The 23,481-nt window shown below is 38.7% G+C and overlaps 3 protein-coding genes across 3 annotated transcripts; all 3 read left to right on the top strand.

Moving 5' to 3' along the window:
* The first annotated feature begins 465 nt into the window (after window positions 1-465).
* On the top strand, window positions 466-20,994 carry TAAR5 (trace amine associated receptor 5). The gene is made up of 3 exons (XM_055243982.2): window positions 466-646; window positions 1,232-1,328; window positions 19,853-20,994. Exon 3 carries the CDS (start codon window positions 19,900-19,902, stop codon window positions 20,911-20,913), a length of 1,014 nt encoding a protein of 337 aa, XP_055099957.2. The 5' UTR covers window positions 466-646; window positions 1,232-1,328; window positions 19,853-19,899; the 3' UTR covers window positions 20,914-20,994.
* TAAR2 (trace amine associated receptor 2) lies at window positions 554-1,607 on the top strand. Its single transcript, XM_055243981.2, has one exon. It carries the CDS (start codon window positions 554-556, stop codon window positions 1,583-1,585), a length of 1,032 nt encoding a protein of 343 aa, XP_055099956.1. The 3' UTR covers window positions 1,586-1,607.
* On the top strand, window positions 14,182-15,225 carry LOC129463275 (trace amine-associated receptor 4). Its single transcript, XM_055243980.2, has one exon. It carries the CDS (start codon window positions 14,182-14,184, stop codon window positions 15,223-15,225), a length of 1,044 nt encoding a protein of 347 aa, XP_055099955.2.
* Window positions 20,995-23,481: the final 2,487 nt, after the last annotated feature.

Genomic DNA, 23,481 nt, shown 5'->3' with positions numbered 1-23,481 from the left:
GCAGCAATATGCCATTTATGACTCTTAAAACATTTGCACACTGTTTACAAATGAAGATTTCAAGTTATCAAAAGAATGCCTAAAGGAAAACTTTGTTATTTCACTTGGTTTTTGGGTATTGAGTATTTTTTATGATGCAAGAGATGTTAGCAGCCACATTCAAAACAGTTTCTAGGAATGTGTCTGTTCCAAGTGAAAGTTGACCAAAAATTCTTGAAAATCTCCCAATTCCTTACCAGGAATAAAGCAGTCAATAGATAAACCTATGTTGGATAGATGGATGGATAGATGGATGAAATAGAATTAAATAGAATAACACAGGAAAGAATACACAGCGAAAATTGTCATTTTTCTAATGCACCAAGTAACTCAGAAAGCAAACACAGTTGATATAATTTAAAATATTTAAATAAATTACAATTGAAGTGAATTAATAATAGATAACTTTGAAAAATCTTGTACTATTAGGAGCTGAAATTTACTGGAATCATTTTAAGAAGAGAAGAAACAGTGACTCATCCTCCTGGAAAGAAATTTCAAGTGATAAAGCACCATGGATCTAACTTATATTCCCGAAGACCTATCCAGTTGTCCAAAATTTGTAAATAAATCTTGTCCTCCCACCAACCGCTCTTTTCATGTCCGGGTGGTAATGTATTCGGTTATGACTGGAGCCATGATTATCACTATTTTTGGAAACTTGGTTATAATGGTTTCCATATCGCATTTCAAACAGCTTCACTCTCCCACAAACTTTCTGATCCTCTCCATGGCAACCACAGACTTTCTGCTGGGTTTTGTCATTATGCCATACAGCATGGTGCGATCAGTGGAGAGCTGCTGGTACTTTGGGGATGGCTTTTGTAAATTCCACACGAGCTTTGACATGATGCTCAGCCTGACCTCCATTTTCCACCTCTGTTCCATCGCTATTGACCGATTTTATGCCGTGTGTTACCCTTTACATTACACAACCAGAATGACGAACTCCACCATAAAGCGACTGCTGGCATTTTGCTGGTCAGTTCCTGCTCTTTTTTCTTTTGGTTTAGTTCTATCCGAGGCCAATGTTTCCGGTATGCAGAGCTATAAGATACTTGTTGCTTGCTTCCATTTCTGTGCCCTTACTTTCAACAAATTTGGGGGGACAATATTGTTCGCTACATGTTTCTTTACCCCTGGCTCCATCATGGTTGGTATTTATGGCAAAATCTTTATTGTTTCCAAACAGCATGCTCGAGTCATCAGCCATGTGCCTGAAAACACAAAGGGGGCAGTGAAAAAACACCTATCCAAGAAAAAGGACAGGAAAGCAGCGAAGACCCTGGGTATAATAATGGGGGTATTTCTGGCTTGCTGGCTGCCTTGTTTTCTTGCTATTCTGATAGACCCATACCTAGACTACTCCACTCCCATACTAATATTGGATCTTCTAGTGTGGCTCGGGTACTTCAACTCTACTTGCAACCCTCTTATTCATGGCTTTTTTTATCCATGGTTTCAGAAAGCGCTCAAGTACATAGTGTCAGGAAAAATATTTAGCTCCCATTCAGAAACTGCAAATTTGTTTCCTGAAGCACATTAATAAAAAGCTGTTGCAAAAGTGAATAGAATATTGCAAATGAGATTGTTATTATTTTGACTTGCAGCACATATCTTACATCCCCAGATCACTGCAAACATGATACGTTAAATTTCAGTAATCGACGTAAGTGTTCTATCACCTACACAAGAGGTACATTCACTATCTTTGACTAGTAAATCAGTTACTCAATTGTTTGTTAATTGTTAACTCACTTCCAATCCCACTCACCTCTGACTGGTGGGGAAAATGTACAAAAGAAATATAAAACAGTTCAGAATAAGTTGGCCTAGATTTACACACATGAGACAATTAAAAAGCAATATAAGAATTTTTTTTAAAAGTGTTGGCTTTGGTTCCCATCTGATATCATTCTAGGAATTCAGGAAAAGGAAGATCATTGCAGCCTGTGGGTCCATGAAGGAAGTGTGCCTTAAGGTTGGCCTTTATTATCAACTAGTGCCCTGCCTTATCATATGTCTTGGGAGAATCATTAACCATCATTTTATAAATTATTCAGTTATTTTCTGATACCTTTAGGCTCACTACAAAGAGTTTTCCATAGGTGAAGCAGGTTGATTATGAATCAACATACGCAGTTTGAGCTTTTGCCTTTGCGATTATTTACTTTGTGGTTTACATTTGAAATGACTTTCTGGTTCCTGTTTCTCTAGCATCTTAATCTGCTTGGTATGTCTCCATGATTGGCCAGCAGTCACAAGGTCTCTCCTTGTGCTTGTTTCAACCACTTTCTCCAAAAGTCTTCCTTAGGGCACCCCCAAACAAATTTCATCACACCATGATATCTATGATCTAAATCAGATCATTAACTTTGGTGAAAATTTTTTCAGTGATTTTTCTGTGAAGCATTAAAAGATCAACAGAACCTTCATGAATTGGGAAATACATGAGCACACATGTCAATCATGTCCACATCCCCTCATACCTGGGATTATGTTGTAGGAGGGAGAAGAGGAGAAGGAGAGTAGAATGTTCCCTTTTCTTTCTTTTTTTTATTTTAAAGTTTTTTGTATGTTTGTTTTTGAGACAGGGTCTCACTCTGTCACACAGGCTGGAGTCCAGTGGCACAGTCTCGGCTCACTGCAACCTCTGCCTCCTGGGCTCAAGCAATCCTCCCACCTCAGCCTCCCAAGTAGCTGAGATTACAAGTGTGTGCCATCACACTCGGCTAGCTTTTGAAGTTTTAGTAGAGACAGGGTTTCATTATGTTGTCCAGGCTGGTCTTGAACTCATAGGCTCAAGCAATCTGCCCTCCTCAACCTCCCAAAGTGCTGGGATTACAGGCGTGATCCACCCCCAGTGTACCCAGCGGAATGTTCCCCTTTTCCTGACCAAGGTCAGCCTTAGGTCAAACTTTGAAATAGGAAATTTTAATTTTGTCTTTTTTCGTGTCTCTTTTCTAAGTTCTTTTCTCCCAATACCCAGATACTCTATGTCCTAGATCCAATCACGGAAAATTATCCAGGCTCAACTTCCATCTCGAAGGGCATTATAATTCAGTAAGGGCTACCTCCCTGTCACCATTGTTACAGTTTTTATTCTCTCTACTTGTTAGGCAAAAAGTAAATGTGCCTAATAAATGCATAATTGATAGCAGTAAAATATTCTCGTTTTTACCAAAGGATATTTACCTTTGCATAATTACCAAAGGATAATCCAATCTAAGGGCTGATCTCCATTTGAACAATTTGGCTCTATCTAGGAAGGGATATTAAGGTGAGAACCACTGCCAAGCGCCTTCTTCTTGATAGTTTCATAGGACAGTAGACATCACCCAGTCATGCCTCTCCCTTCACAGGTGAGGACATTAAAATTAACTTTCTCTGCTTCTGTAGTGATAGATCGTTTATACCCAGTGGTCCTTCTACTTTTGGCTTCTTTTCAGTTCCTGTTTTAAAAATTCTTGTTTCTCTACTTATTTATTTGTTTAATTTGGAGGGATATTTATTTAAACTTTAATTTTAGAATCAGGAGATGCATGATCAGCTTTGTTACCTAGGTACATCGCGCAATGCTGATGTTTGGAGTATGGATGAATCCGTCCTCAAGGTAGTGAGTATAGTGAACTCCAGGTAGTTTTATTCAATGCTTACTTCCCTCCTTGTCCTCTCTTGTATTCCCCAGTGTCTACTTTTACCATTTTTATGACCATGTGTACCCAATGTCTAGCTCCCACTTGTAAGTGAGAATAGGCAGTATTTGGTTTTCTGTTACTGCATTAGTTCGCTTAGGATAATGGTTTCCAGCTACATACACGTTGCTGCAAAGGATGCTATTCCATTCTTTTGATGGCTGTATAGTCTTCCATGGTGTATATATACATTTTCTTTATCCAATCAACTGTTTTTGGGCACCTGGGTTGATTCCATGTCTTTGCTATTGTGAATAGTGCTGAGATGAACATACAGGTGCATGAGTCTCTTTTAAAAATAATTTCAATGTTTATCTAAGATTCAGGGGGTACATGTGTAGGTTTGTTACATAGGTATATTGTGTGATGCTGAGGCTTGGGATATAAATAATCCCATTACCCAGGTAGTGTCTACTTCTTTACTCTAAAACCTTCACAGTGTGTATGTTTCTGTGTGTGTGTGTATGTGTGTGTGCAGGTGTGTGTGCCCATGTATTATTCTGGAAGCAGCATTAGAGGATTTAAAGAGGGGAGGGAGCAGTATAGGGACAGCTGGCTTCAGTTGGGACATTGGCACATGGCTGTTAGAATGAGAACTGTCTGTAGATATAGATATACCTAGATAGGTGTGCGGTGATCTATTTGGATAGACTTAGCTAACTACCTGAATGAAACCTATAGCTGTAAGGTTATATGGAATCTGTGTATATTCATTAAGATAGACATTGAGTACTCATTAAAGAATATAAATATTCATTTGGAAATTCATCTGTAACATGCCTTCCCTCCCACCCCTGATTTTTTCCCTCCCGTTTCACAGCTTTCCAATCGATTCTGCACTGTTATCTGGCATTGACAATTTTCTCTTAAGTATTTTAAACAGTTTCTATGCTAGATCCTTTTATAGGCCCCAAGCCTTCTCCACGCAGTCTGGGCAGGGGGCTGGCCTGTACAAACCGGATTAAGGAGTTCTCCTGCTCAGGGTTTCAGATGACAGTTTACCATTGGGAAGCACCTGCAGGAGATCAGCTGGTGGAAGGAGGGTGAAATCGGGTACTTATCCCAGGCAACCTTTCTGCTACATTGCCCTGGGGCTGGTTGTGTTCCTCTAGGAAAGGCCATCTGGAGTCCCTCTCCAGGCAGTCATCCTCTCAAAATTCCCATAACTGCTTCCTTCCCCTGACACTTCCGGTCTAGTTGAGGTGGTGGTTCCCTGCTATTGCTGCCGCTGGCTATGAGACTGCTTTTTCCTGGTTTCCTTAAACACTGCCCACACCACACCCTAGTAAATGGTCCTTTATTAAACTCTCCTCAGTCACCCAGGTTGACTGTGCCATCTGTTTCCTGTTGGACCTGATAAAGATAGCTTTTCTTTGCTCTGAGATAAAGTTTTGAAATTCTTCCCGAAGGCATCAAGTTTTGCACGTACTCAATTTGATCTTCTTTGTCCTTGCACATCGAATCTCTCCTCTCAGCTGCACACTCCTCTGAAGGAATCATTGCCCCCTCATTTGGTCATTCACCCCGTTTGCCCTATGTGGGGGGCTATTCACCATCCTCTTCCATTTGGCTAATTTCTTTTTTAATTTTTAAGATCAGTTTGTCAGTTTGAGTTTTCTGTGTTCTTTTTGCATGTGGAGAAGATACATCAGCCTGGTGCAGTGACTCACGCCTGTAATCTCAGCATTTTGGGAGGCTGAGGCGGACAGATCACCTGAGGTCAAGAGATCAAGACCGTCTTGGCCAACATGGCGAAACCCCATCTCCACTAAAAATACAGAAATTAGCTGTGCATGGTGGCGCGCTCTTGTAGTCCAGCTACTCAGGAGGCTGAGGCAGGAGAATTGCTTGAACTCGGGAGGCAGAGGTTGCAGTGAGCCTAGATCGTGCCACTGTACTCCAGCCTGGAGACCAAGAGAGACTCTGTCTCAAAAAAAAAAAAAAAAAAAAAGAAAAAGAAAAAGAAAAAAAGAAAAGAAAAGAAAAGATATGTTAAAGTAATTTTGGTTTTTATTTTGGCTTTTATAACCAATATTTCATTTTTAAAATAATATTGAAAAACCTAGCTCTTCCTTAAAATTTCACTTAACATGTAACTTTTATTTAACTTATAATTTATAAACTTTATTTAACTTATGATTATAACTTATAAGCAGAAGTTATTCTGTATATACATTTAGCAACTTTTAACACCTCTCAAGTGACAATTACAGACTAGTGAATTGAATTCACTTAATATTTTATTTGAATTTATTACATTAAAATGCTCAAGTTCTCTTACTGATGATTTAATTATCAGACACATAAAAACTTCCATAATACTTAAATTGTAAACTTAATGACTTACTTACAAATACAGTGGATTTGAAGATTCCTAAAATTATAATACCTTTTATAAACATTTTAAACTTCTCTTGTGCCTTTCAACTTAAAAACTATGTCTAGATCAACTATTAATAATATATTCTAAGTGGTAATCAAAAAGTTACTTTAAGTCTTTTAACATGCTAAATTCTCTTAAACATTACGAATATTATAAATGACAAATATATAAAGATCATTTCCAAAATGAATACAAGCGATATTGATTTCCCTTGTCATTCCTTTTTTTTGAGAGAAAATGTGTTAATAATATGCATATAATACATTCCTGCAAATGCACATATCCCAAGATTTACAATGGGAAGAACTGGCTTTGATTCACCATATATTGTTTGTACTAAATAAGAATACTAATTTTGCATCATTAGATTTGTCCCAAATAATTGCCGACAATTTTCTTTTCTTTCTTTCTTTTTTTTTTTTTTTTTTGAGATACTGTCTTACTCTGTCACACAGACTAGAATGCAGTGGCACAATCACGGCTCACTACAGCCTTGACCTCCCTAGGCTCAAGCTATCCTACCACCTCAGCCTCCTAAGTAGCTGAAACCACAGACACATACCGCCACACCAGGCCAATTTTTTACTTTTAGTCGAGATGGGGTCTCACCATCTTACTCAGGCTGGTCTCAAACTTCTGGGCTCAAGCAATTTCCCCACTTTGACCTCCCAAAGTGATTACAGGCTGGAGCCACTGTGCCTGGCAGACAATTTTCTTAACTCCCTTTGTCGCTGAACTGGAGAGGGGCCATGTTTCTTATTGCAATGTTGTCTGAAACATCTCAATGAGGTTGAGGTTAACTGCTTGCAGTTTTATGAGCTCTTTAGTTCATGTACAACCTGCTGCAAACCCTTATGAAAATAAAACAAAACTTTTTTTTTAATCCATAGACCTAATCCTTTCTGATCAATATTTATTTTTTTGGTATTGTCTTTTTTTTTTTTTTTTTTTTTGACTTCTAAAGGTCTTAGAGCTCCAGAATGTTCTTAAAGTGTTTTTACTTGTACATTGTCATTTTCTATGCCTAATTCCAAGCCTTCACAAACTTAAAGATAAGGGTCTTTTAGACCAGGGGTCCTCAACCTCCAGACCACGGATGGGTAATAGTCCTTGGTCTGTTAGGAACTGAGCTACATAGCAGGAGATGAGGGGCGGGCAAGCAAGCAAAGCTTCATCTGTACTGCATTTATAGCAGCTCCTCATTGCACACATTACGGCCTGAGCTCACTGCCTGTCAGATCAGTGGCAGCATTAGATTCTCATAGGAGCATGAACACTATTGTGAGCTGCACATGCAAGGGATGTAGGTTGCACACTCCTTGTGATAACCTAATGCCTGAAGATCTGTCACTGTCTCCCATCACCCCTGGATGGAGCCATCTAATTATAGAAAAACAAGCTCGGGCCCCCCCCGATTCTACATTATGGTGAGTTGTATAATTATTTCATTATATATTTTCAAAGTAATAATAGAAATAAAGTGCACAATAAATAGAATGTGCTTGAGTCATCCCAAAACCATCCTCCCCCACCTCATTTGTGGAAATATTGTCTTCCATGAAACCAGTCCCTGGTGCCAAAAAGGTTGGGGATGGCTGCTTTAGACTACAGCTAAAATAAAGTTTTAATTAAATTAAGTTAAATAAAATAGAATTTGATAAAAAATAAAAATAAAGAAAATCTTATTTTAAAAATCATAATTTAAAAAATCTAGCACATTCAAAAAATATTTTGAATTCAAAAAATTCAAAAAGAGTCAAAGTCTATACACTAAAAAATAAGTCTCTCCTTAATCTCTGTTCTCTATTCTTTCAGACATCCTCCTCAGAGGTAGACACTTCTTTAAGACATGTAAGAAACACAGGCCTATCTGTAAACAATCATGTATGTACATATTGCTCCCACACACTTTTAAAAAATGGCAACATATTATACATGCTAATTTTAATCTTGGTTGTTTTACAACTGTCACATATTAGAGTTTCATTTTATGTCAGTAAACATAGACCTGCCAAATTTTTTGAAAAGTCTACAGAATATTCTATTATTTGGAAGTATACTAATTTATTTAACTAGATCCCTACTGTGTCTGGTCTTTTGCTACAAAAACTAATGTTACAATAAATATCCACAAACATATTTCTTTATGAGAATGCATTAGTAAATACCGTGGTTGTTTGATTTTTTGAAATTTATTTTACTGCATGTCAATGATTGTATTATAACACTGCTTCTTCCGTGGTTGAGTACAGTACATGTTTCTTGCTGCCCACCAAGGGGGATATAGCACAGAACACAATGGTAAGCTAGAATTAAACCCTGTCCTCTAGCTATCTGCATTCTGGTGGGAGAAAATAAAACATGTGGACAGATGAATATATATTTTGCAAGGCTTTTGCCCAATAAAGTAACAGAAATCTGATTTGAATCATTTGAATTTTGTATTTAATTCAGATTTATTTGTTATTTAGTGCATGAGAAAAAATTCTATTAAAAATTCAAGACTTCGGTTTATGAGTACCTGTTGGTCTGGTGTGTTTTTTCTTTCTTTCTTTGTCTCTTCCTTCTTTCCTTCCCTCCTCCCCTCCTTCCTTCCTTCTTTCCCTCCTTCCCTCCTTCCCTCCTTCCTTCCTTTCCTCCTTCCCTCCCTCCTTCCTTCCTTTCTTCCTTCCTTTTTCTTTCTTTTTCGTTTTGTTTACTTTGTCCTTTTATCTTTATTCTACATTAGTTTTTTTATTCTTTGGGGATGAGCAGTTAAGAGTGGTTTACTGGTATGGTAATCTCAAGGAAAGACCATGTCTTTTTAATGTCCAAAGCATGTAATTGTTTTTCATTTTACAAATTAATCTTTGTTGTTCTTACTTTTAGAAATCATTAAATCCTGCGATTCCAGGAGTCATTTTATTCTCCATGGAGCTCCAGCATTGCTATCAGAGCAATTCCTCCTAGTGGCCGATTGGGGAGTTCAGAGCCTGTGCATTAAGCTGTCAGGTTGGGAGAGCATTGAGGAGTCATCTTCATGCCAAATCATCTTATTTAGCCAAATACCATTGAAACATTTGAGTTCTTTCCTGGACCTGGACCTGGTCAAATACCTAAAGCCATTAATAGATCTTCTCCCTCAAGGAAGGCATGTAAATGTTTACATTATTGTCAAACTGTAAACAATAATGAACCAGCTCTTTAGGTAAAAGAATTTAAACTAATAATAATAATAATAATAATTTGCCTCTATAAAAGGACTCTTTCCAAACTCCTGAGGAACCAGCTGTAGCTGGGTAGCATCCTTCCCTCAGGAGTCTGAGAACACATTCTGAGGGGCCCCTGTTCTGTGCTTCTAGGTTCTGATAATTCAACCACTACTTCTTTCCCCAATCTAGGGAGGTAGCTGCCTCCTACAGTTACTATTAGTAGTAACCTCAGCAGGGTTTTTTTGGTTTATTTTTTGTTTGTTTACAAATGCTTTTTGCTCTTTAAGTTTTCAGATGTATTTTAAACTAATTTTCTAAATTAACTTCTTTCTGTTGAAATAAAAATTTTCCATTCTATTCTCCTGACTGGACCCTGACTGAAGCAATCAAAATGTATAAAAATATACTATTAAGTAATTAGTATAGGACAGAAATTTGGAAAGAGAAGTTTTGTAAACCTAGATGAGCATATAAAGGAAATCCAACATTTCTAGCCATCCCCATTCACGAAGGCATTTAATTTCATGAAGAATATCCTCAGAAGACATAATAAAGTGAGTCCTTACCGGTTGACTTAAATATGAATAATTCGTTTCTATTGCTACAAGAACAAGCTTTGGGCTGGGAGCAGAGCGGTGGCTCATGCCTGTAATCCCAGCCCTTTGGGAGGCCGAGGCAGGTGAATCACCTGAGGTCAGGAGTTCGAGACCAGCCTGGCCAACATGGTGAAACCCCATCTCTACTAAAAATACAAAAATCAGCTGGGCATGGTGTCAGGTGCCTATAATCCCAGCTACTCGGGAGGCTGAGGCAGGAGAATCGCTTGAACCCGGGAGGTGGAGGTTGCAGCAAGCCGAGATCCACCACTGCACTCCAGCCTGGGTGACAGAGCGGGACTCTGTCAAATAAAAAAAGAAAAGTTTTGCTGTTCTCCAAAGTGTTGTGTATTTAAGTAAAACAACTGTGTGGTGTTGATGAGTAATAAAATTATCAATGGAAACTCCTTGAAGCTTAGTGTTTGGAATTATGGCACACTAATGGAAATGTCTTCCCCAGTGATCACGAAAATACCATCGTGGTGACAAAGAGTCCCCTTTTCATCCAACTGTGTTGAAGCCTTGTTCTTTTTGCATTTAGCTTGGGCTAGGACCTTTATTTGAAAAATTATGAACTTAAAAGAACTGCAGTATGAAGGACTATCACTGACTTTTGCATGGCAGGAAAAAGAAAAGATATAAATGAGTCAAACTTTCACTAGAGATTAAAGAATTCATGGAATCAATGCATTATCAAGCATTTGGTAATAAGTGGACGAAGCATGGGTTGTATTTCAACTACATTTTCTCCTTCTCTCTCCCGTCCTTCTTCTCTTCCTCTCTTCCTCCCTTTCTTCCCTCTTTTTCATTCTCCCTACCTTTGGCCTTGTGTGAGGCTAGTCCTTGTTGTCCCTCTGAGGTCATAGCAATGTTTGCACAGAACTGAAGCTCCCTCCCAGAGCCATTTCTCTGGTGACTTACTATAATCTCTTGCTGGCAGCACACTGAAGGTTGGGAAAAGACACACTGGTCAAAAGCAGGACATAGGACACTGCCCCTAGAGGCATATTTTAGGCATAAATACTGGTAACAGCACAGCCTACTAGGAGCCTACCTACAATAGTGTGGCCCCAAGTTCCTAGGCAATAAGCAGGGCGGACAACGAGAGAACACAGTGCAAATTTGCTTGGTAAGAAACCGTAGTGTAACAGATAACTCACCTTTCAATGATATTAATTTCACCAGCCTCATTAGCCAAATTTTGGCAAGCCAAAGGAGAATATATCAGGACAGAAAAAAACCAGATAGGTTTATTTTCTTCGTTTGCTATTTTTGCATGTTGAAAGATACCCCTCTTAAAATACTGACCCGTAAAAATAAATCTGGGTCATTTTCTTAAATCACAGAGATTTGAAAGAAACAATGATGGGAAGACCCACAGGAAATCTTTCTTAAATCTAATTTACCAATAATTTCCCTTACCTATGCCACTATTGTAGGGATGAGATATATCAAAATAAGATAAAATTATTTTTGTGAAAATGGCTGCAGAAGTAGATCGTTTGGGCTATGTAACCAGTATGAGAAAAATCATGCCTGATAAAGCAGGTATGATATGTCCTCTCCTAATTTTATTTACAATGCGTTGCTGAACTAGTTGAGCTATATTTCCCCCTTCTTATTTGATGGAAATATATGTACACTAACGTAATTTTAGGATTCTAGTACTGGAGAAAAAAAGTATTGCATAAATCCCCTTTTCCTTGAAATTCCAATAATTGTTTACATTTTCAAAATTATTATTTCAGAGTTCTTGTTTCTGTTTCATTAGTCTATCGTCTTCTCCCTTAAAGAACTACATCTGAATGAAAAAGCTATGCAATTCTTGCTCTTCTCTCCAGAATTGTCAACGGATGTTTCTTTCTGCCTCCTAGAAGAAATAACTAATAATTTCCATGGGTGGTTGTTTGCAATGTTGTAATTAATTTAGCCCTTTGTTGCTGATGCTTGGGGGAAATGTTATTGGTAAAAAAGAGAAAAAGGCACAATAATATCCCATGATAAAAGTGAGATGCCATAAAGGGCTTAACTTTATTTTATTTTGTCTAAAAAAATGCTGTATCTATCTTTTCTGAAGGCGAATCTCCAAATAAAAGGAATCTTTATTCTGTTAAGTTTTAAATAATAAACAAAACTCCAACTTGATTTAATTTTATAATCAGTTCCCTTTAGCAAACAAGCAAGCCAGCAGTCATATTTGCATGTGGTTACTTGTTTTCATAACTTTTCACCAAGAGCTTAAGATAGGAGTTTGAAATTATTCTTATCTTTGACATTACCTTAACAATTCACCCATGTAATAATTTTAAACATATATGTGAGTGTCTTACTCTATCTTCTTGTCTTAATCTAACACTTAAATGTTTAACCATTTCCTTAGTATATGTAACTAATATATGAGAGAATATTGTTAATTTCTATAAGTTGTTTCATGCCATGTTTTTCAAATAAATAAATAAATAAATTCACTTCAAACCGAGGAGGTTAAATTATATTCTTTCAGTGATTAGATTTTCAAACTTGGAAGTTAAAATTTTAAAAACTGTATAATGAAATGTAAAATTTTGTATGGGGAATGCTCTATTTATGAATATATAGTGGAAATGCTGAAGTGACTTTGTAGTTGTTAGCTTTCTTAAAGATTGATTTTTAAAAGAATTTAAAAAGAATTGAGGAAAGGTTTTAAATTACAAATGCAGGGGAGATAAAGAGCAGGCTAAATTTAACTTATTAAATAAAGTATTAGATATTAAGATTTGATTATTTGCAGCCTTTTATTGGAACCAAACTGACTAGTAAACAATTTATTCTGTGTATTCTGATTGCTAGTCTGCACTTTATGGAGCTGAACACATCTTTGTTCTTCTTACATTTTATTTCCCTATGGCTTGGTGTTTCAAGTACAACTTAATTGAAATTTAATATATCATTGGTATTAAAAAAAAAAACCCTAAAAAATTTAAGAAATCAAGTTACTATATCCAGAGCAAATAAAACACATCATAATGTTAACATTTCAAATAATACACAGATATTGGAGATAATTGCTAAGCTATTGTAGCAAATAGTGAAAATAGTATTTTTAAAGGTACTTGTATTTTTATTAATGTCTTTTTCAGTTAAATCTGGTGAGGACGTGCTTGTGGGTTCATTTTCCCAAAGGACCATTCAGTTTTAGCCTATTCTCAGGCCAAAGTCCGTTTCAACTGGCTTTAGATCGCATTGGTCACCAGAATTACACATCCAGCTCCGGCACTGGAAAAAACAAATCAAACCATGTCATACTCTGGATGAGTCAGTCCCATTATTTTCACATTATAAGGGCAATGGCATTAATTATACAAAATGATAGATTAAACAATGAGCACTCACACGTATCACATATGTTACGAATGTAAGACAAAAATGGGGGAGAGGACCTCAACTTGAATTTGAATTCATGAATGCAGTTGCTAAATGAAAGGAGATAAGCCACAGATTTATAGAATCTGTTATTTGTGGGCTTTTCCTTTATATTTTTGATTATTCATGTATAACTTTGTGATCCTCAGTATATTTTTAATTTGCCATAATATAGCTCAAAACTCTAAAAACGATGTCGTTCTCCACGCTGGAGAGATAAATGTTTCCTTAATCTAATAGTACGTCATAAGTGGCAGGATGGAAAGCACTGGCAAATGCTCACACATAAAGTTAAAAAAGAAGCATCAGCATAGTCTTCAGATCATAATTATTGTTTAAGCTAAACATTAAATAATAGTTCCACAGTTCTTCATAATCCTTGAGGAGCTTTTATTGTTTAAAAACTGTCCAATGTAAGTGGGGCAGGAAAAACTCAATCTGCCTACGGATTTGGAATCCTGAGTAAGGTTAATATTAGAGCAACTGGAACATGCGTTCACCTGTATTACTGAGAGAACGATGACCTAACAGCAATCCAGTTTTCTTTAGCCCCTTCCTATTCAAGGGGAGGTCCTTGGACTAACAACTCTGGCATCTCCTGAGAGCTTGGATGCAGACTCTCAGCCCTCCCCCAGAATCAGAATCTGTGTTTTAAAAAGATCCCTAGGTGACTTGTATGCATGCAAAGTTTTAGGAAGCAGTGCTCCTGGTCAGTAGGGAATTCATATTTGGATTGTACATGCGGGCTAAGTTTGGCCTCTGAAAAAAGCTGTGCTGCTGGTGATTTGTATTGTTGTACTGTGGCTTTCTCACACAGAACTGAGAGGAACATAGCACTTTTGAACAAGATTCATAGTACCCATGAGACAAATATGATGAATTTGCCTGACCCTCAGAACCTCCCAACAATACAATTTTGCTTTAGTTCAGTTAACAATTCGTGCCCTAGAAATGTGAGGCCAGTGCTGAGTGTCTGGGCCATGTACCTGGTCATGATCGGGGCTATAGTGATGACTATGCTGGACAACATGATCGTAATGATTTCCATCGCTCACTTTAAGCAGCTTCACTCCCCGACCAACTTCTTGATCCTCTCCATGGCCATCACTGACATTTTGCTGAGCTGTGTGGTCATGCCCTTCAATATGATCAGATCCATCGAGTCCTGTTGGTATTTTGGAGACCTCTTTTGCAAAGTCCACAGCTGCTGCAACATCATGCTCTGCACCACCTCCATTTTTCACCTCTGCTTCGTCTCAGTTGACCGTTACTATGCTGTTTGTGACCCATTGCAATACGTCACCAGAATTACCATCCCTGTCATAGAACTCTTTCTACTCATCCGTTGGTCCATTCCCATCCTTTTTGCCTTTGGCCTGGTATTCTCAAAACTAAACATAATTGGTGCAGAAGAGTCTGTTGCAGCCATTGATTGCACAGGTTTGTGTGTGTTAATATTTAATAAGCTCCGGGGGGTACCGGCCTCCTTTATAGCTTTCTTTCTCCCTGGGACAATCATGGTGGGAATTTATATACACATTTTTACAGTAGCCAGGAAGCATGCTAAGCAAATCTGCACAGGTTCTAGGACTAAACAGGCTGGGTCAGAAAGCAAAAAAAAGGCATCCTCTAAAACAGAAAGCAAGGCCACCAGGACCTTAGGCATAGTCATGGGAGTGTTTGTCTTGTGCTGGCTGCCATTCTTTGTATTGACGATCACAGATCCTTTCATTAATTTTACAACCCCTGAAGATCTGTACAATGTCTTCCTCTGGCTAGGCTATTTCAACTCCGCTTTCAATCCCATTTTATATGCCATGTTTTACCCTTGGTTTCACAAGGCATTGAGGATGATTGTCACAGGCAAGATCTTCCACCCTGACTCTTCCACCCTAAGCCTGTTTCCTGCCCATGCTTAGGCTGTGTTCCTCATTCAGTAGGTGGGGAATCTTGGATGCCCTTTCTCCACACAAGTAGGGGCATGGATTGACTAAATAAGGAGATCCTTCCGGTTGGCGTAGTGAACATCTAGGTAGGAGTCATATATGAGCCTTCCAGGTATACTAAAGCTACCAAAGCATTCCATTTCTGGGCTTTGGGGAAAGACAACTCCAATAAAAAGAATCTCTCCCAAGTCTTGCTGACTCCTGAGATTCCAAATTAGGGATCTAGAATTTTAGTCTTTTGGCTTAAATCATATAGAGATTTTCTTACTTTAACTTGAAAACATCAGATGAAAAAGCAAAGTTGGTTTCCACAATCATCGACAGCCATGTATATCTGAGTTTATCTAAATCTTTCTTGAGATTGTTATTGCTTGTTAGGGGAGTGGGAGAGAGCCTGGGCATACAGGAAGTCTGAGTTATGGAGCATGCTATTGATGTGGAAAGGGAGAAGGACACAGACAGTTGTAGTTACTTCCAATTATAATGATTTTGGCTTAAACCCTTTTTCAGAAAGAATTGATGTGAGATTTGCAATATTTGATAAAATTGGACTGTCTTACTAAATGAGATAAATGAATAAAGAGTTTGGGGAAATATGCTTTCTTTCTCCCAATATACACTTTTGATCCATGTATGTATGCAACCTGCGTGTACACATAGTGGGGATGTATCCATGTCTTTCATGTGTGTATACATATATTCATTATCCTCCCAGACTGAACTTTACAAGGGTGTCCACAAACATTAGCTCAATTGTTTCTCAAAACAGCTCCACGTGCTCTTCCTAGGCTAGGCCAAGGAGAGTGAAGCAGCCATTTTCATTCCTAAACAAAATCTCCTCTTCCCAGGACTCATCTAAGTTGAGCAGAGTAGCCATTATCTCAGGAGGAATGGTAACTTCAATGATACTTGCTCTCTGTATTAAAAGCCACTCCGTTCAATGAATATTTATTGAGCACCTACTATGTGCCAAGTGTTGCTCTGATTGCTTGCAGTTCAGAGATAAATAAAACTCAAACCCTGGCCTCAAGGGAATTTTGACTTCATAGGAGAGACCGTAGCTGCTCAGTTATACTGTGTTATGACAGAGCCAGGCACAAGAAGCCACGAGAGCATGGCAAAGGAAAATTTAGCCTGGCATGGGGTTGTGGAGAGACTGCCTGCATTTTTGACCAAAGGACTGTAGCATCAGGTTTGGTAAGGGAACCAGAGCCTCTATTAGAGTCAAGGGAAAGCTGGGGAAGTGGAGTTAGAGCATCAGAGAAGGGGTCACTAAGCCAACTTCCTGAAGATCAGCATGAGGAAGCAAGTTTGAGCAAGTACTTTCACCCACTGAAGTGAAATTGCAAAGACAGGGCATGTGGCAAAGTCTGTGGTAAGCTGTTGCCCCTGGGTAGCTACTGTTCTGCAATCCTTACGCAGGAATTCAGTGGTAGACCTGGGACCACTGTTGCTTAGCAATGTCGGCAGAGAGGAAGAAGAGCCAGGTGCAGAGTGGAGCTAGGCCAAGTGTAACTTATAAATAAGAACTTATAAATAAGAAGTTTAACTGGCTCATGGTTCTGCAGGCTGTACAGGAAGAATGGCTGGGGAGGCCTCAGGGAATTTACAATTATGGCAGAAGGCAAAGGGAAAGCAGGCACGTCTTACATGGCCGAAGCAGGAGGAAGAGGCAGGAGGGAGTTGCTACACACTCGTAAACAAGCAGATCTCGTAATAACTCACTTACTGTCAAGAGAACAGCACCAAAGGGGAAATCTACCCCCATGATCCAAGCACCTCCCACCAGGCCCCACCTCCAACACTGAGGATTACAATTTGACATGAGATTTACATAGGGACACAGACCCAAATCATATCAAATTTTGAGGAATCAAGAATTATTCTGTCCTATGTGCTCTCAAAGGCAGGCAAAGACTGTCCATAGACAACAGGCTATAGAAAGAGAATCTCTGAACCTGAGTGAAGTCTGCCAGTTTGAGCTTGCACTAAGAACACTTCCATCTGGCTTCATAATTTCAGGTTATCATCATTAGCACAGTCTCATTATAATTGATTTTGTTAAAGTTGGCAGTCATTTGAAAACAAATTTGGTTTCTAGTAAGTAAAGTGCAGAGGAGGCTACACGTGATGCAGTGGGGAGATTTAAAAGAAATAAAAGTGTTCCTCTATTCAAGACCTTTAGCAGCTTGCTGCAACATTAATGAATCCCCAAGGTAAGCAGGAAACCTTAGCAGATCCAGAATCCAATTACTTTTGCCTGTGATTGTTATGTAATGGAATGTATTTCTAAAAGTCAGTGGAAGAAGGGATAAGAGCCCTAACTTGGGAAGGTTAACAGTTATCTGCACTAGATATCCACTCGAACTCTTGTCTGCCCAACTCAACTTTCTACATGCCAGAGATTGCACTTTATGAATTTTAACTCATTAATATTCACAATAAGATCGTGACATAGATCATGTATTATATTCAATTAATAGATGAGAAAACTGGACACAGTGGTGTTAAGTAATCTGAGACACAGAGATCATACAATTGTGTTACATATTACATTTTAGTAGGTTTGAGGTAATCTATCCCAGAACGGAAAACCTTTCCCTGTTTCTTCTTCAGCCTTATTCCAGCTACAGGACATTTGTTTGTATTTTTCACAGGTTCTTGGTCAAATTAAATATATAAATCCTTAGCCAATTATATGTGGATTATGACTTTTAAGCTAAAGGGGTTTCAAGGTAGCTAGTAATGCAATATCCTTCCTTGTGTCCGATTAAGTTCTGGAGCCAGAAATCTATTTCCACACATATGAAGCTGGCATAAGGCAAGATTCCAGCGGTCACCAGGCTATAGGGAGCTTTGCCTTGGAAAACACTGGGTTTAGCCATGGATTTGTAGAGAAAGGAGAGGTGCATACCAACCTCCTTCCTTCTTTTTGACTTGCCCACCTCCTCTTCCAGGCCCCTCTGGCAGATGTAATTTGGTGTCACCTCTAGAATTCTGTCATTTTTACAACTTTAGTTTGACTGATACTGTGAAATGGTTTCTCTGTAACCGTAAAGAGGCATACCAGCTTCTACGATATCAAGAGGCAGAGAGCAGAATATGATTCAACATGTTATTTTCCTTGATAATATCCCTGTGAAATCAAGTTACACAGCTATAATTGTACCTACTCTTACCAATAGGGAAGCAGAGGGAGAGGTTAGGTGATAGCACAGGAAAGGATGAAACAGGAATTTAACTATTCTTCCTCCAGGTGAACTGCTTCATCTATCATGCTTTCTTTCACCATCACAAAATATAGTGCACAAAAAACACATAATGATGAATCCTGTGTGGAAGTCACAAAACACCCCTTAATGAACCAAAAAACTCACGATCAATAATTCTCAACTATTTCTCATGTTGAGAGAAATATACACAAATAATCCTAAAGCAGAAGAGAAATAAGGAACTCACTAAAAAGGAAATTAGAGAATATATAGCAGCCATTAGCAGGCAGGAATACCTTCGAAACATCCCAGAACTGAAAAATTAAAAAAGAATATATGCATCCGCTGTCTTTAAATTTTATCTCTAATTAATTGTCAGGGTAAGTGATTCTGTATTGAGGAGGAACCTTAAACAACTGAGACTTGCAAATAGTGCAAACTAGGTCCCATGGTGCCTCTTCACAGCTTATTTGTATCATAGCACATGGAGGAGTAGTTTCTATTGAGAGTATAAAATCATTAACTAATTGCACATCTGTCATTGTGGCCAACAGAAGAGTACTCTAACATTCCCTGTGTTTACCTGCTCCAAGAAACATTTTTTCCCGGGAAGAGATTCTGATTTCTACCTGTGTAAGTAGCTTAGAAACCCTGAATTCAATATATTAGGACTTGGTTAATAGTTCACAGACTTATGTTAAGATGTTAAATAGATAAAATCATTTTGCCTATCAAATAGTTATACCAAGATGTGTAAACACTTTGTGTTATCATCATAAAATGTGCAGCATTTAAAGCTAAAATAGAGCAATTTTCTACTCTTTTAATTATTAATATTTGCATGCTGAATTCTTCTCTTAGGAAGAGCTGACATGTAGCTAAAAATCTTAATCTCCTAACTTTATTGTCAATGTATGTAATTCCTAAAGAGAGAAGCTAGAAGTTACACTTTTTCCAAGGAATAATTTATTAACAAGAATTAATTGGTCACTTGGTTCAGATCATTGCTTTAAATATCACTTTACATTTGACAAAAAATACCTCATCAAAATGTAAGAGATATTCTCTATTATTTAATACTACCTACTGATGTAATCAAGCTTTCTTTGAGGAAACATTCAGCTTACATCCTTCTTTTCTTTCTTTAAGAATACTATCTACACTAGTTTTAAAGTACCTAGTCATATAAACTAGGGCTAGCAGAAGTAACTCTCATGAAACTTTGAATACTATGCTGCATTTGATTTTCAGGGCACATTTGATTCAGTACCCAGGGGCACTGTACCAGGTTCCAAACTGTACGTTAGTTTCCTCCTCTTCATTTCACTTTGTGATTATTTAGCAGACAGATTTTTTTTTTTTTTTTTTTTTTTTTTTTTGCCCCCCAGTGGAGAAGGTGGCCAGTTCTCAGACAGAGGAAGAGTAGAAACCATAAATGAGAGCTGTCTTCATCCAAGGTGCTGAAGAGCATCCTGAGGCATTCTGCTACCAGGTGAATGGGTCTTGCCCCAGGACAGTACATACTCTGGGCATCCAGTTGGTCATCTACCTGGCCTGTGCAGCAGGCTTGCTGATTATCGTGCTAGGGAATTTATTTGTGGCATTTGCTGTGTCCTACTTCAAAGCGCTTCACACGCCCACCAACTTCTTGCTGCTCTCCCTGGCCCTGGCTGACATGCTTCTGGGTCTGCTGGTGCTGCCCCTCAGCACCATTCGCTCAGTGGAGAGCTGCTGGTTCTTCGGGGACTTCCTCTGCCGCCTGCACACCTACCTGGACACCCTCTTCTGCCTCACCTCCATCTTCCATCTCTGTTTCATTTCCATTGACCGCCACTGTGCCATCTGTGATCCCCTGCTCTATCCCTCCAAGTTCACAGTGAGGGTGGCCCTCAGGTACATCCTGGCAGGATGGGGGGTGCCCGCAGCATACACTTCCTTCTTCCTCTACACAGATGTGGTAGAGACAAGGCTCAGCCAGTGGCTGGAAGAGATGCCTTGTGTGGGCAGTTGCCAGCTGCTGCTCAATAAATTTTGGGGCTGGTTAAACTTCCCTTTGTTCTTTGTCCCCTGCCTCATTATGATCAGCTTGTATGTAAAGATCTTTGTGGTTGCTACCAGGCAGGCTCAGCAGATTACCACATTGAGCAAAAGCCTGGCTGGGGCTGCCAAGCATGAGAGAAAAGCTGCCAAGACCTTGGGCATTGCTGTGGGCATAGACCTCTTGTGCTGGCTGCCCTTCACCATAGACACGATGGTCGACAGCCTCCTTCACTTTATCACACCCCCACTGGTCTTTGACATCTTTATCTGGTTTGCTTACTTCAACTCAGCCTGCAACCCCATCATCTATGTCTTTTCCTACCGGTGGTTTCGGAAGGCACTGAAACTCATGATAAGCCAGAAGGTCTTCTCACCGCAGACACGCACTGTTGATTTGTACCAAGAATGATTCCTTCTACTAAATGCAGGCAAGGAGTAGGACCTCACAGGAAAGATGAGTGGCACTGTGACCGTGGGCTGTGTGGTGTTGAGTTTGTGGGCATGCTTCCAGGACACGATGGGTTAAGTAGAAGAGAAAGACAAGCTCCTTAATTTGGAAAGGGATAAAGCACTCCCCACATTCAATGTTTTATATATATATATATATATATTTATTATACTTTAAGTTCTAGGGTACATGTGCACAACGTGCAGGTTTGTTACATATGTATTCATGTGCCATGTTGGTGTGCTGCACCCATTAACTCATCATTTACATTAGGTATATCTCCTAATGCTATCCCTCCCCCCCCTCCCCCCACCCCACAACAGGCCCTGGTGTGTGATGTTCCCCTTCCTGTGTCCATGTGTTCTCATTGTTCAATTCCCACCTATGAGTGAGAACATGCAGTGTTTAGTTTTTTGTCCTTGCGATAGTTTGCTGAGAATGATGGTTTCCAGCTTTATCCATGTCCCTACAAAGGGCATGAACTCATCCTTTTTTATAGCTGCATAGTATTCCATGGTGTATATGTGCCACATTTTCTTAATCCAGTCTATCATTGTTGGACGTTTGGGTTGGTTCCAAGTCTTTGCTATTGTGAGTAGTGCCGCAATAAACATACGTGTGCATGTGTCTTTATAGCAGCATGATTTATAATCCTTTGGGTATATACCCAGTAATGGGATGGCTGGGTCAAATGGTATTTCTAGTTCTAGATCCCTGAGGAATCACCACACCGTCTTCCACAATGGTTGAACTAGTTTGCAGTCCCACCAACAGTGTAAAAGTGTTCTTTTTTATAGTACGTTAGAGGAAAAGGAGAGCAAGAAATCATCTTAATATCAACTGGATAAGCCAGAACACTGTGCACATATTTGGTTCCTCATTCACTGCTTCCTTGAAACAACTAAGATGCAACAACGGAAGGAACAGAGCCCTGAGGTCTGGCTTTCTGAGTTCTCACACTGGTTCTGCCACACGGAGCAGCCAGGAGAGATTTCAACAATCTCTGAATCCTCCCTCCTCCCACCACAGAGTTTCCTCATCTAAAATCAGGTGTTTGTAATATTTCCTTTCTACTGTGTTCTTAAGTGAAAATATGGCATAATCTAACTTCAGGAAACCTAGTTTGAAACATAATTTCACTTCATATTTCATAATCATAATCAAGTGTTTAGAATGTCTCTTCCTCAAAATGTTCATTTTAGAAACCTCATCTCCTAAAAACCCAAGCACTAAGCAGATTTGTCAGCCAGGTTTGTCCATTGTGATAATCACTGAGTAAAAGCATTATATTCTTGAAGGAATGTTTTTTCTTATCTTTTTGAATAATTTAAACCTGAACATAGTTGGAATATTCTGTTAAGTGATAATTATCCACATCTTTCCATTTTATTATTTCTTCCTTTAAATTTTTCTCACACAAGTTAGACCTGCTATCTTTCCAGGAACACCAGTACATCTTTTTGCTTTTGTTTTTGCTTTTTATAAAAACAAGCCCCCATGCCACGTGCTTGCTTGGAATTGAACCAAATGTTTCTCAGCAGCGATTACTAGTAAGGGCACTAGCACCTTTATGTACAGCCTGCCTGTCTTCTCCTGAATATTTTCCTAAAACCTCTAATCACCATTCCTTTATATTTATTACTGAGATTTTTTCAAATTAATAATTGCTTATTTGAAAAACTTCTTTATAAATTAGTTCAACACCTCAAAGCCTCCCAACTACAGATGCACAGATAGCTGTAGCTATAGATGCAGACACAGGTGTATCAATCTCAATAGGTAAACTTAGACAATGAAGGAGGGAATGTGTTTCAAGAGCAATTTATATGTCGGTAGTCAGATAAGTAGCCATTAAACGAATACTTAAAACAACCATTCACGTGTCAATAATAATCATTAAAGGAGTGGCCGGACGCGGTGGCTCATGCCTTTAATCCCAGCACTTTGGGAGGCCAAGGCGGGCGGATCACCTGAGGTCAGGAGTTCGAGACCAGCCTGACCAACATGGAGAAACCTCATCTCTGCTAAAAATACAAAATGAGCCGGGCGTGGTGGCACATGCCTGTAATCCCAGCTACTCGGGAGGCTGAGGCAGGAGAATCGCTTGAACCCAGGAGGCAGAGGTTGCGGTGAGCCAACATTGTGCCATTGCACTCCAGCCTGGGCAACAAGAGTGAAACTCCGTCTCAAAGTGATAATAATAATAATAATAATAATAATAGTTGAAGGAGTAAAAATCTTATTTTGTCAATGAAGTTAGCTAAAATGGGTTTATTCCATTTATTTATATATAGATACATGGAGAGAGAGAGAAGTGCTATTAACCCCAAACTTTTCTCCTTATTTAAAAATAATTGTTGTAAAAATATTTTTCCATGTATTCTTTAGTGCTTCGTTTTTCTTTGGAAGTAATTATAGTTTATTTTTAGGCATTATTAAATAATTAAATTACAGATGAATTATAAACTAAAACTTATCCTAGTATATATAGTTTTGGGTTATTAAGAAGCTAGAAATACTGTGCCTTTG

Source organism: Symphalangus syndactylus, chromosome 2 (assembly GCF_028878055.3).
Source record: "Symphalangus syndactylus isolate Jambi chromosome 2, NHGRI_mSymSyn1-v2.1_pri, whole genome shotgun sequence".
Taxonomy (NCBI): Eukaryota; Metazoa; Chordata; class Mammalia; order Primates; family Hylobatidae; genus Symphalangus; species Symphalangus syndactylus.
The sequence above is the reverse complement of the archived record's forward strand: the minus strand, read 5'-3'. Positions and strand labels throughout refer to the sequence as shown.

Coding starts and splice junctions, on each gene's coding strand:
- TAAR2 (XM_055243981.2), top strand. CDS start 554: ATGGATCTAACTTATATTCCCGAAGACCTATCCAGTTGTCCAAAATTT.
- LOC129463275 (XM_055243980.2), top strand. CDS start 14,182: ATGAATTTGCCTGACCCTCAGAACCTCCCAACAATACAATTTTGCTTT.
- TAAR5 (XM_055243982.2), top strand. CDS start 19,900: ATGAGAGCTGTCTTCATCCAAGGTGCTGAAGAGCATCCTGAGGCATTC.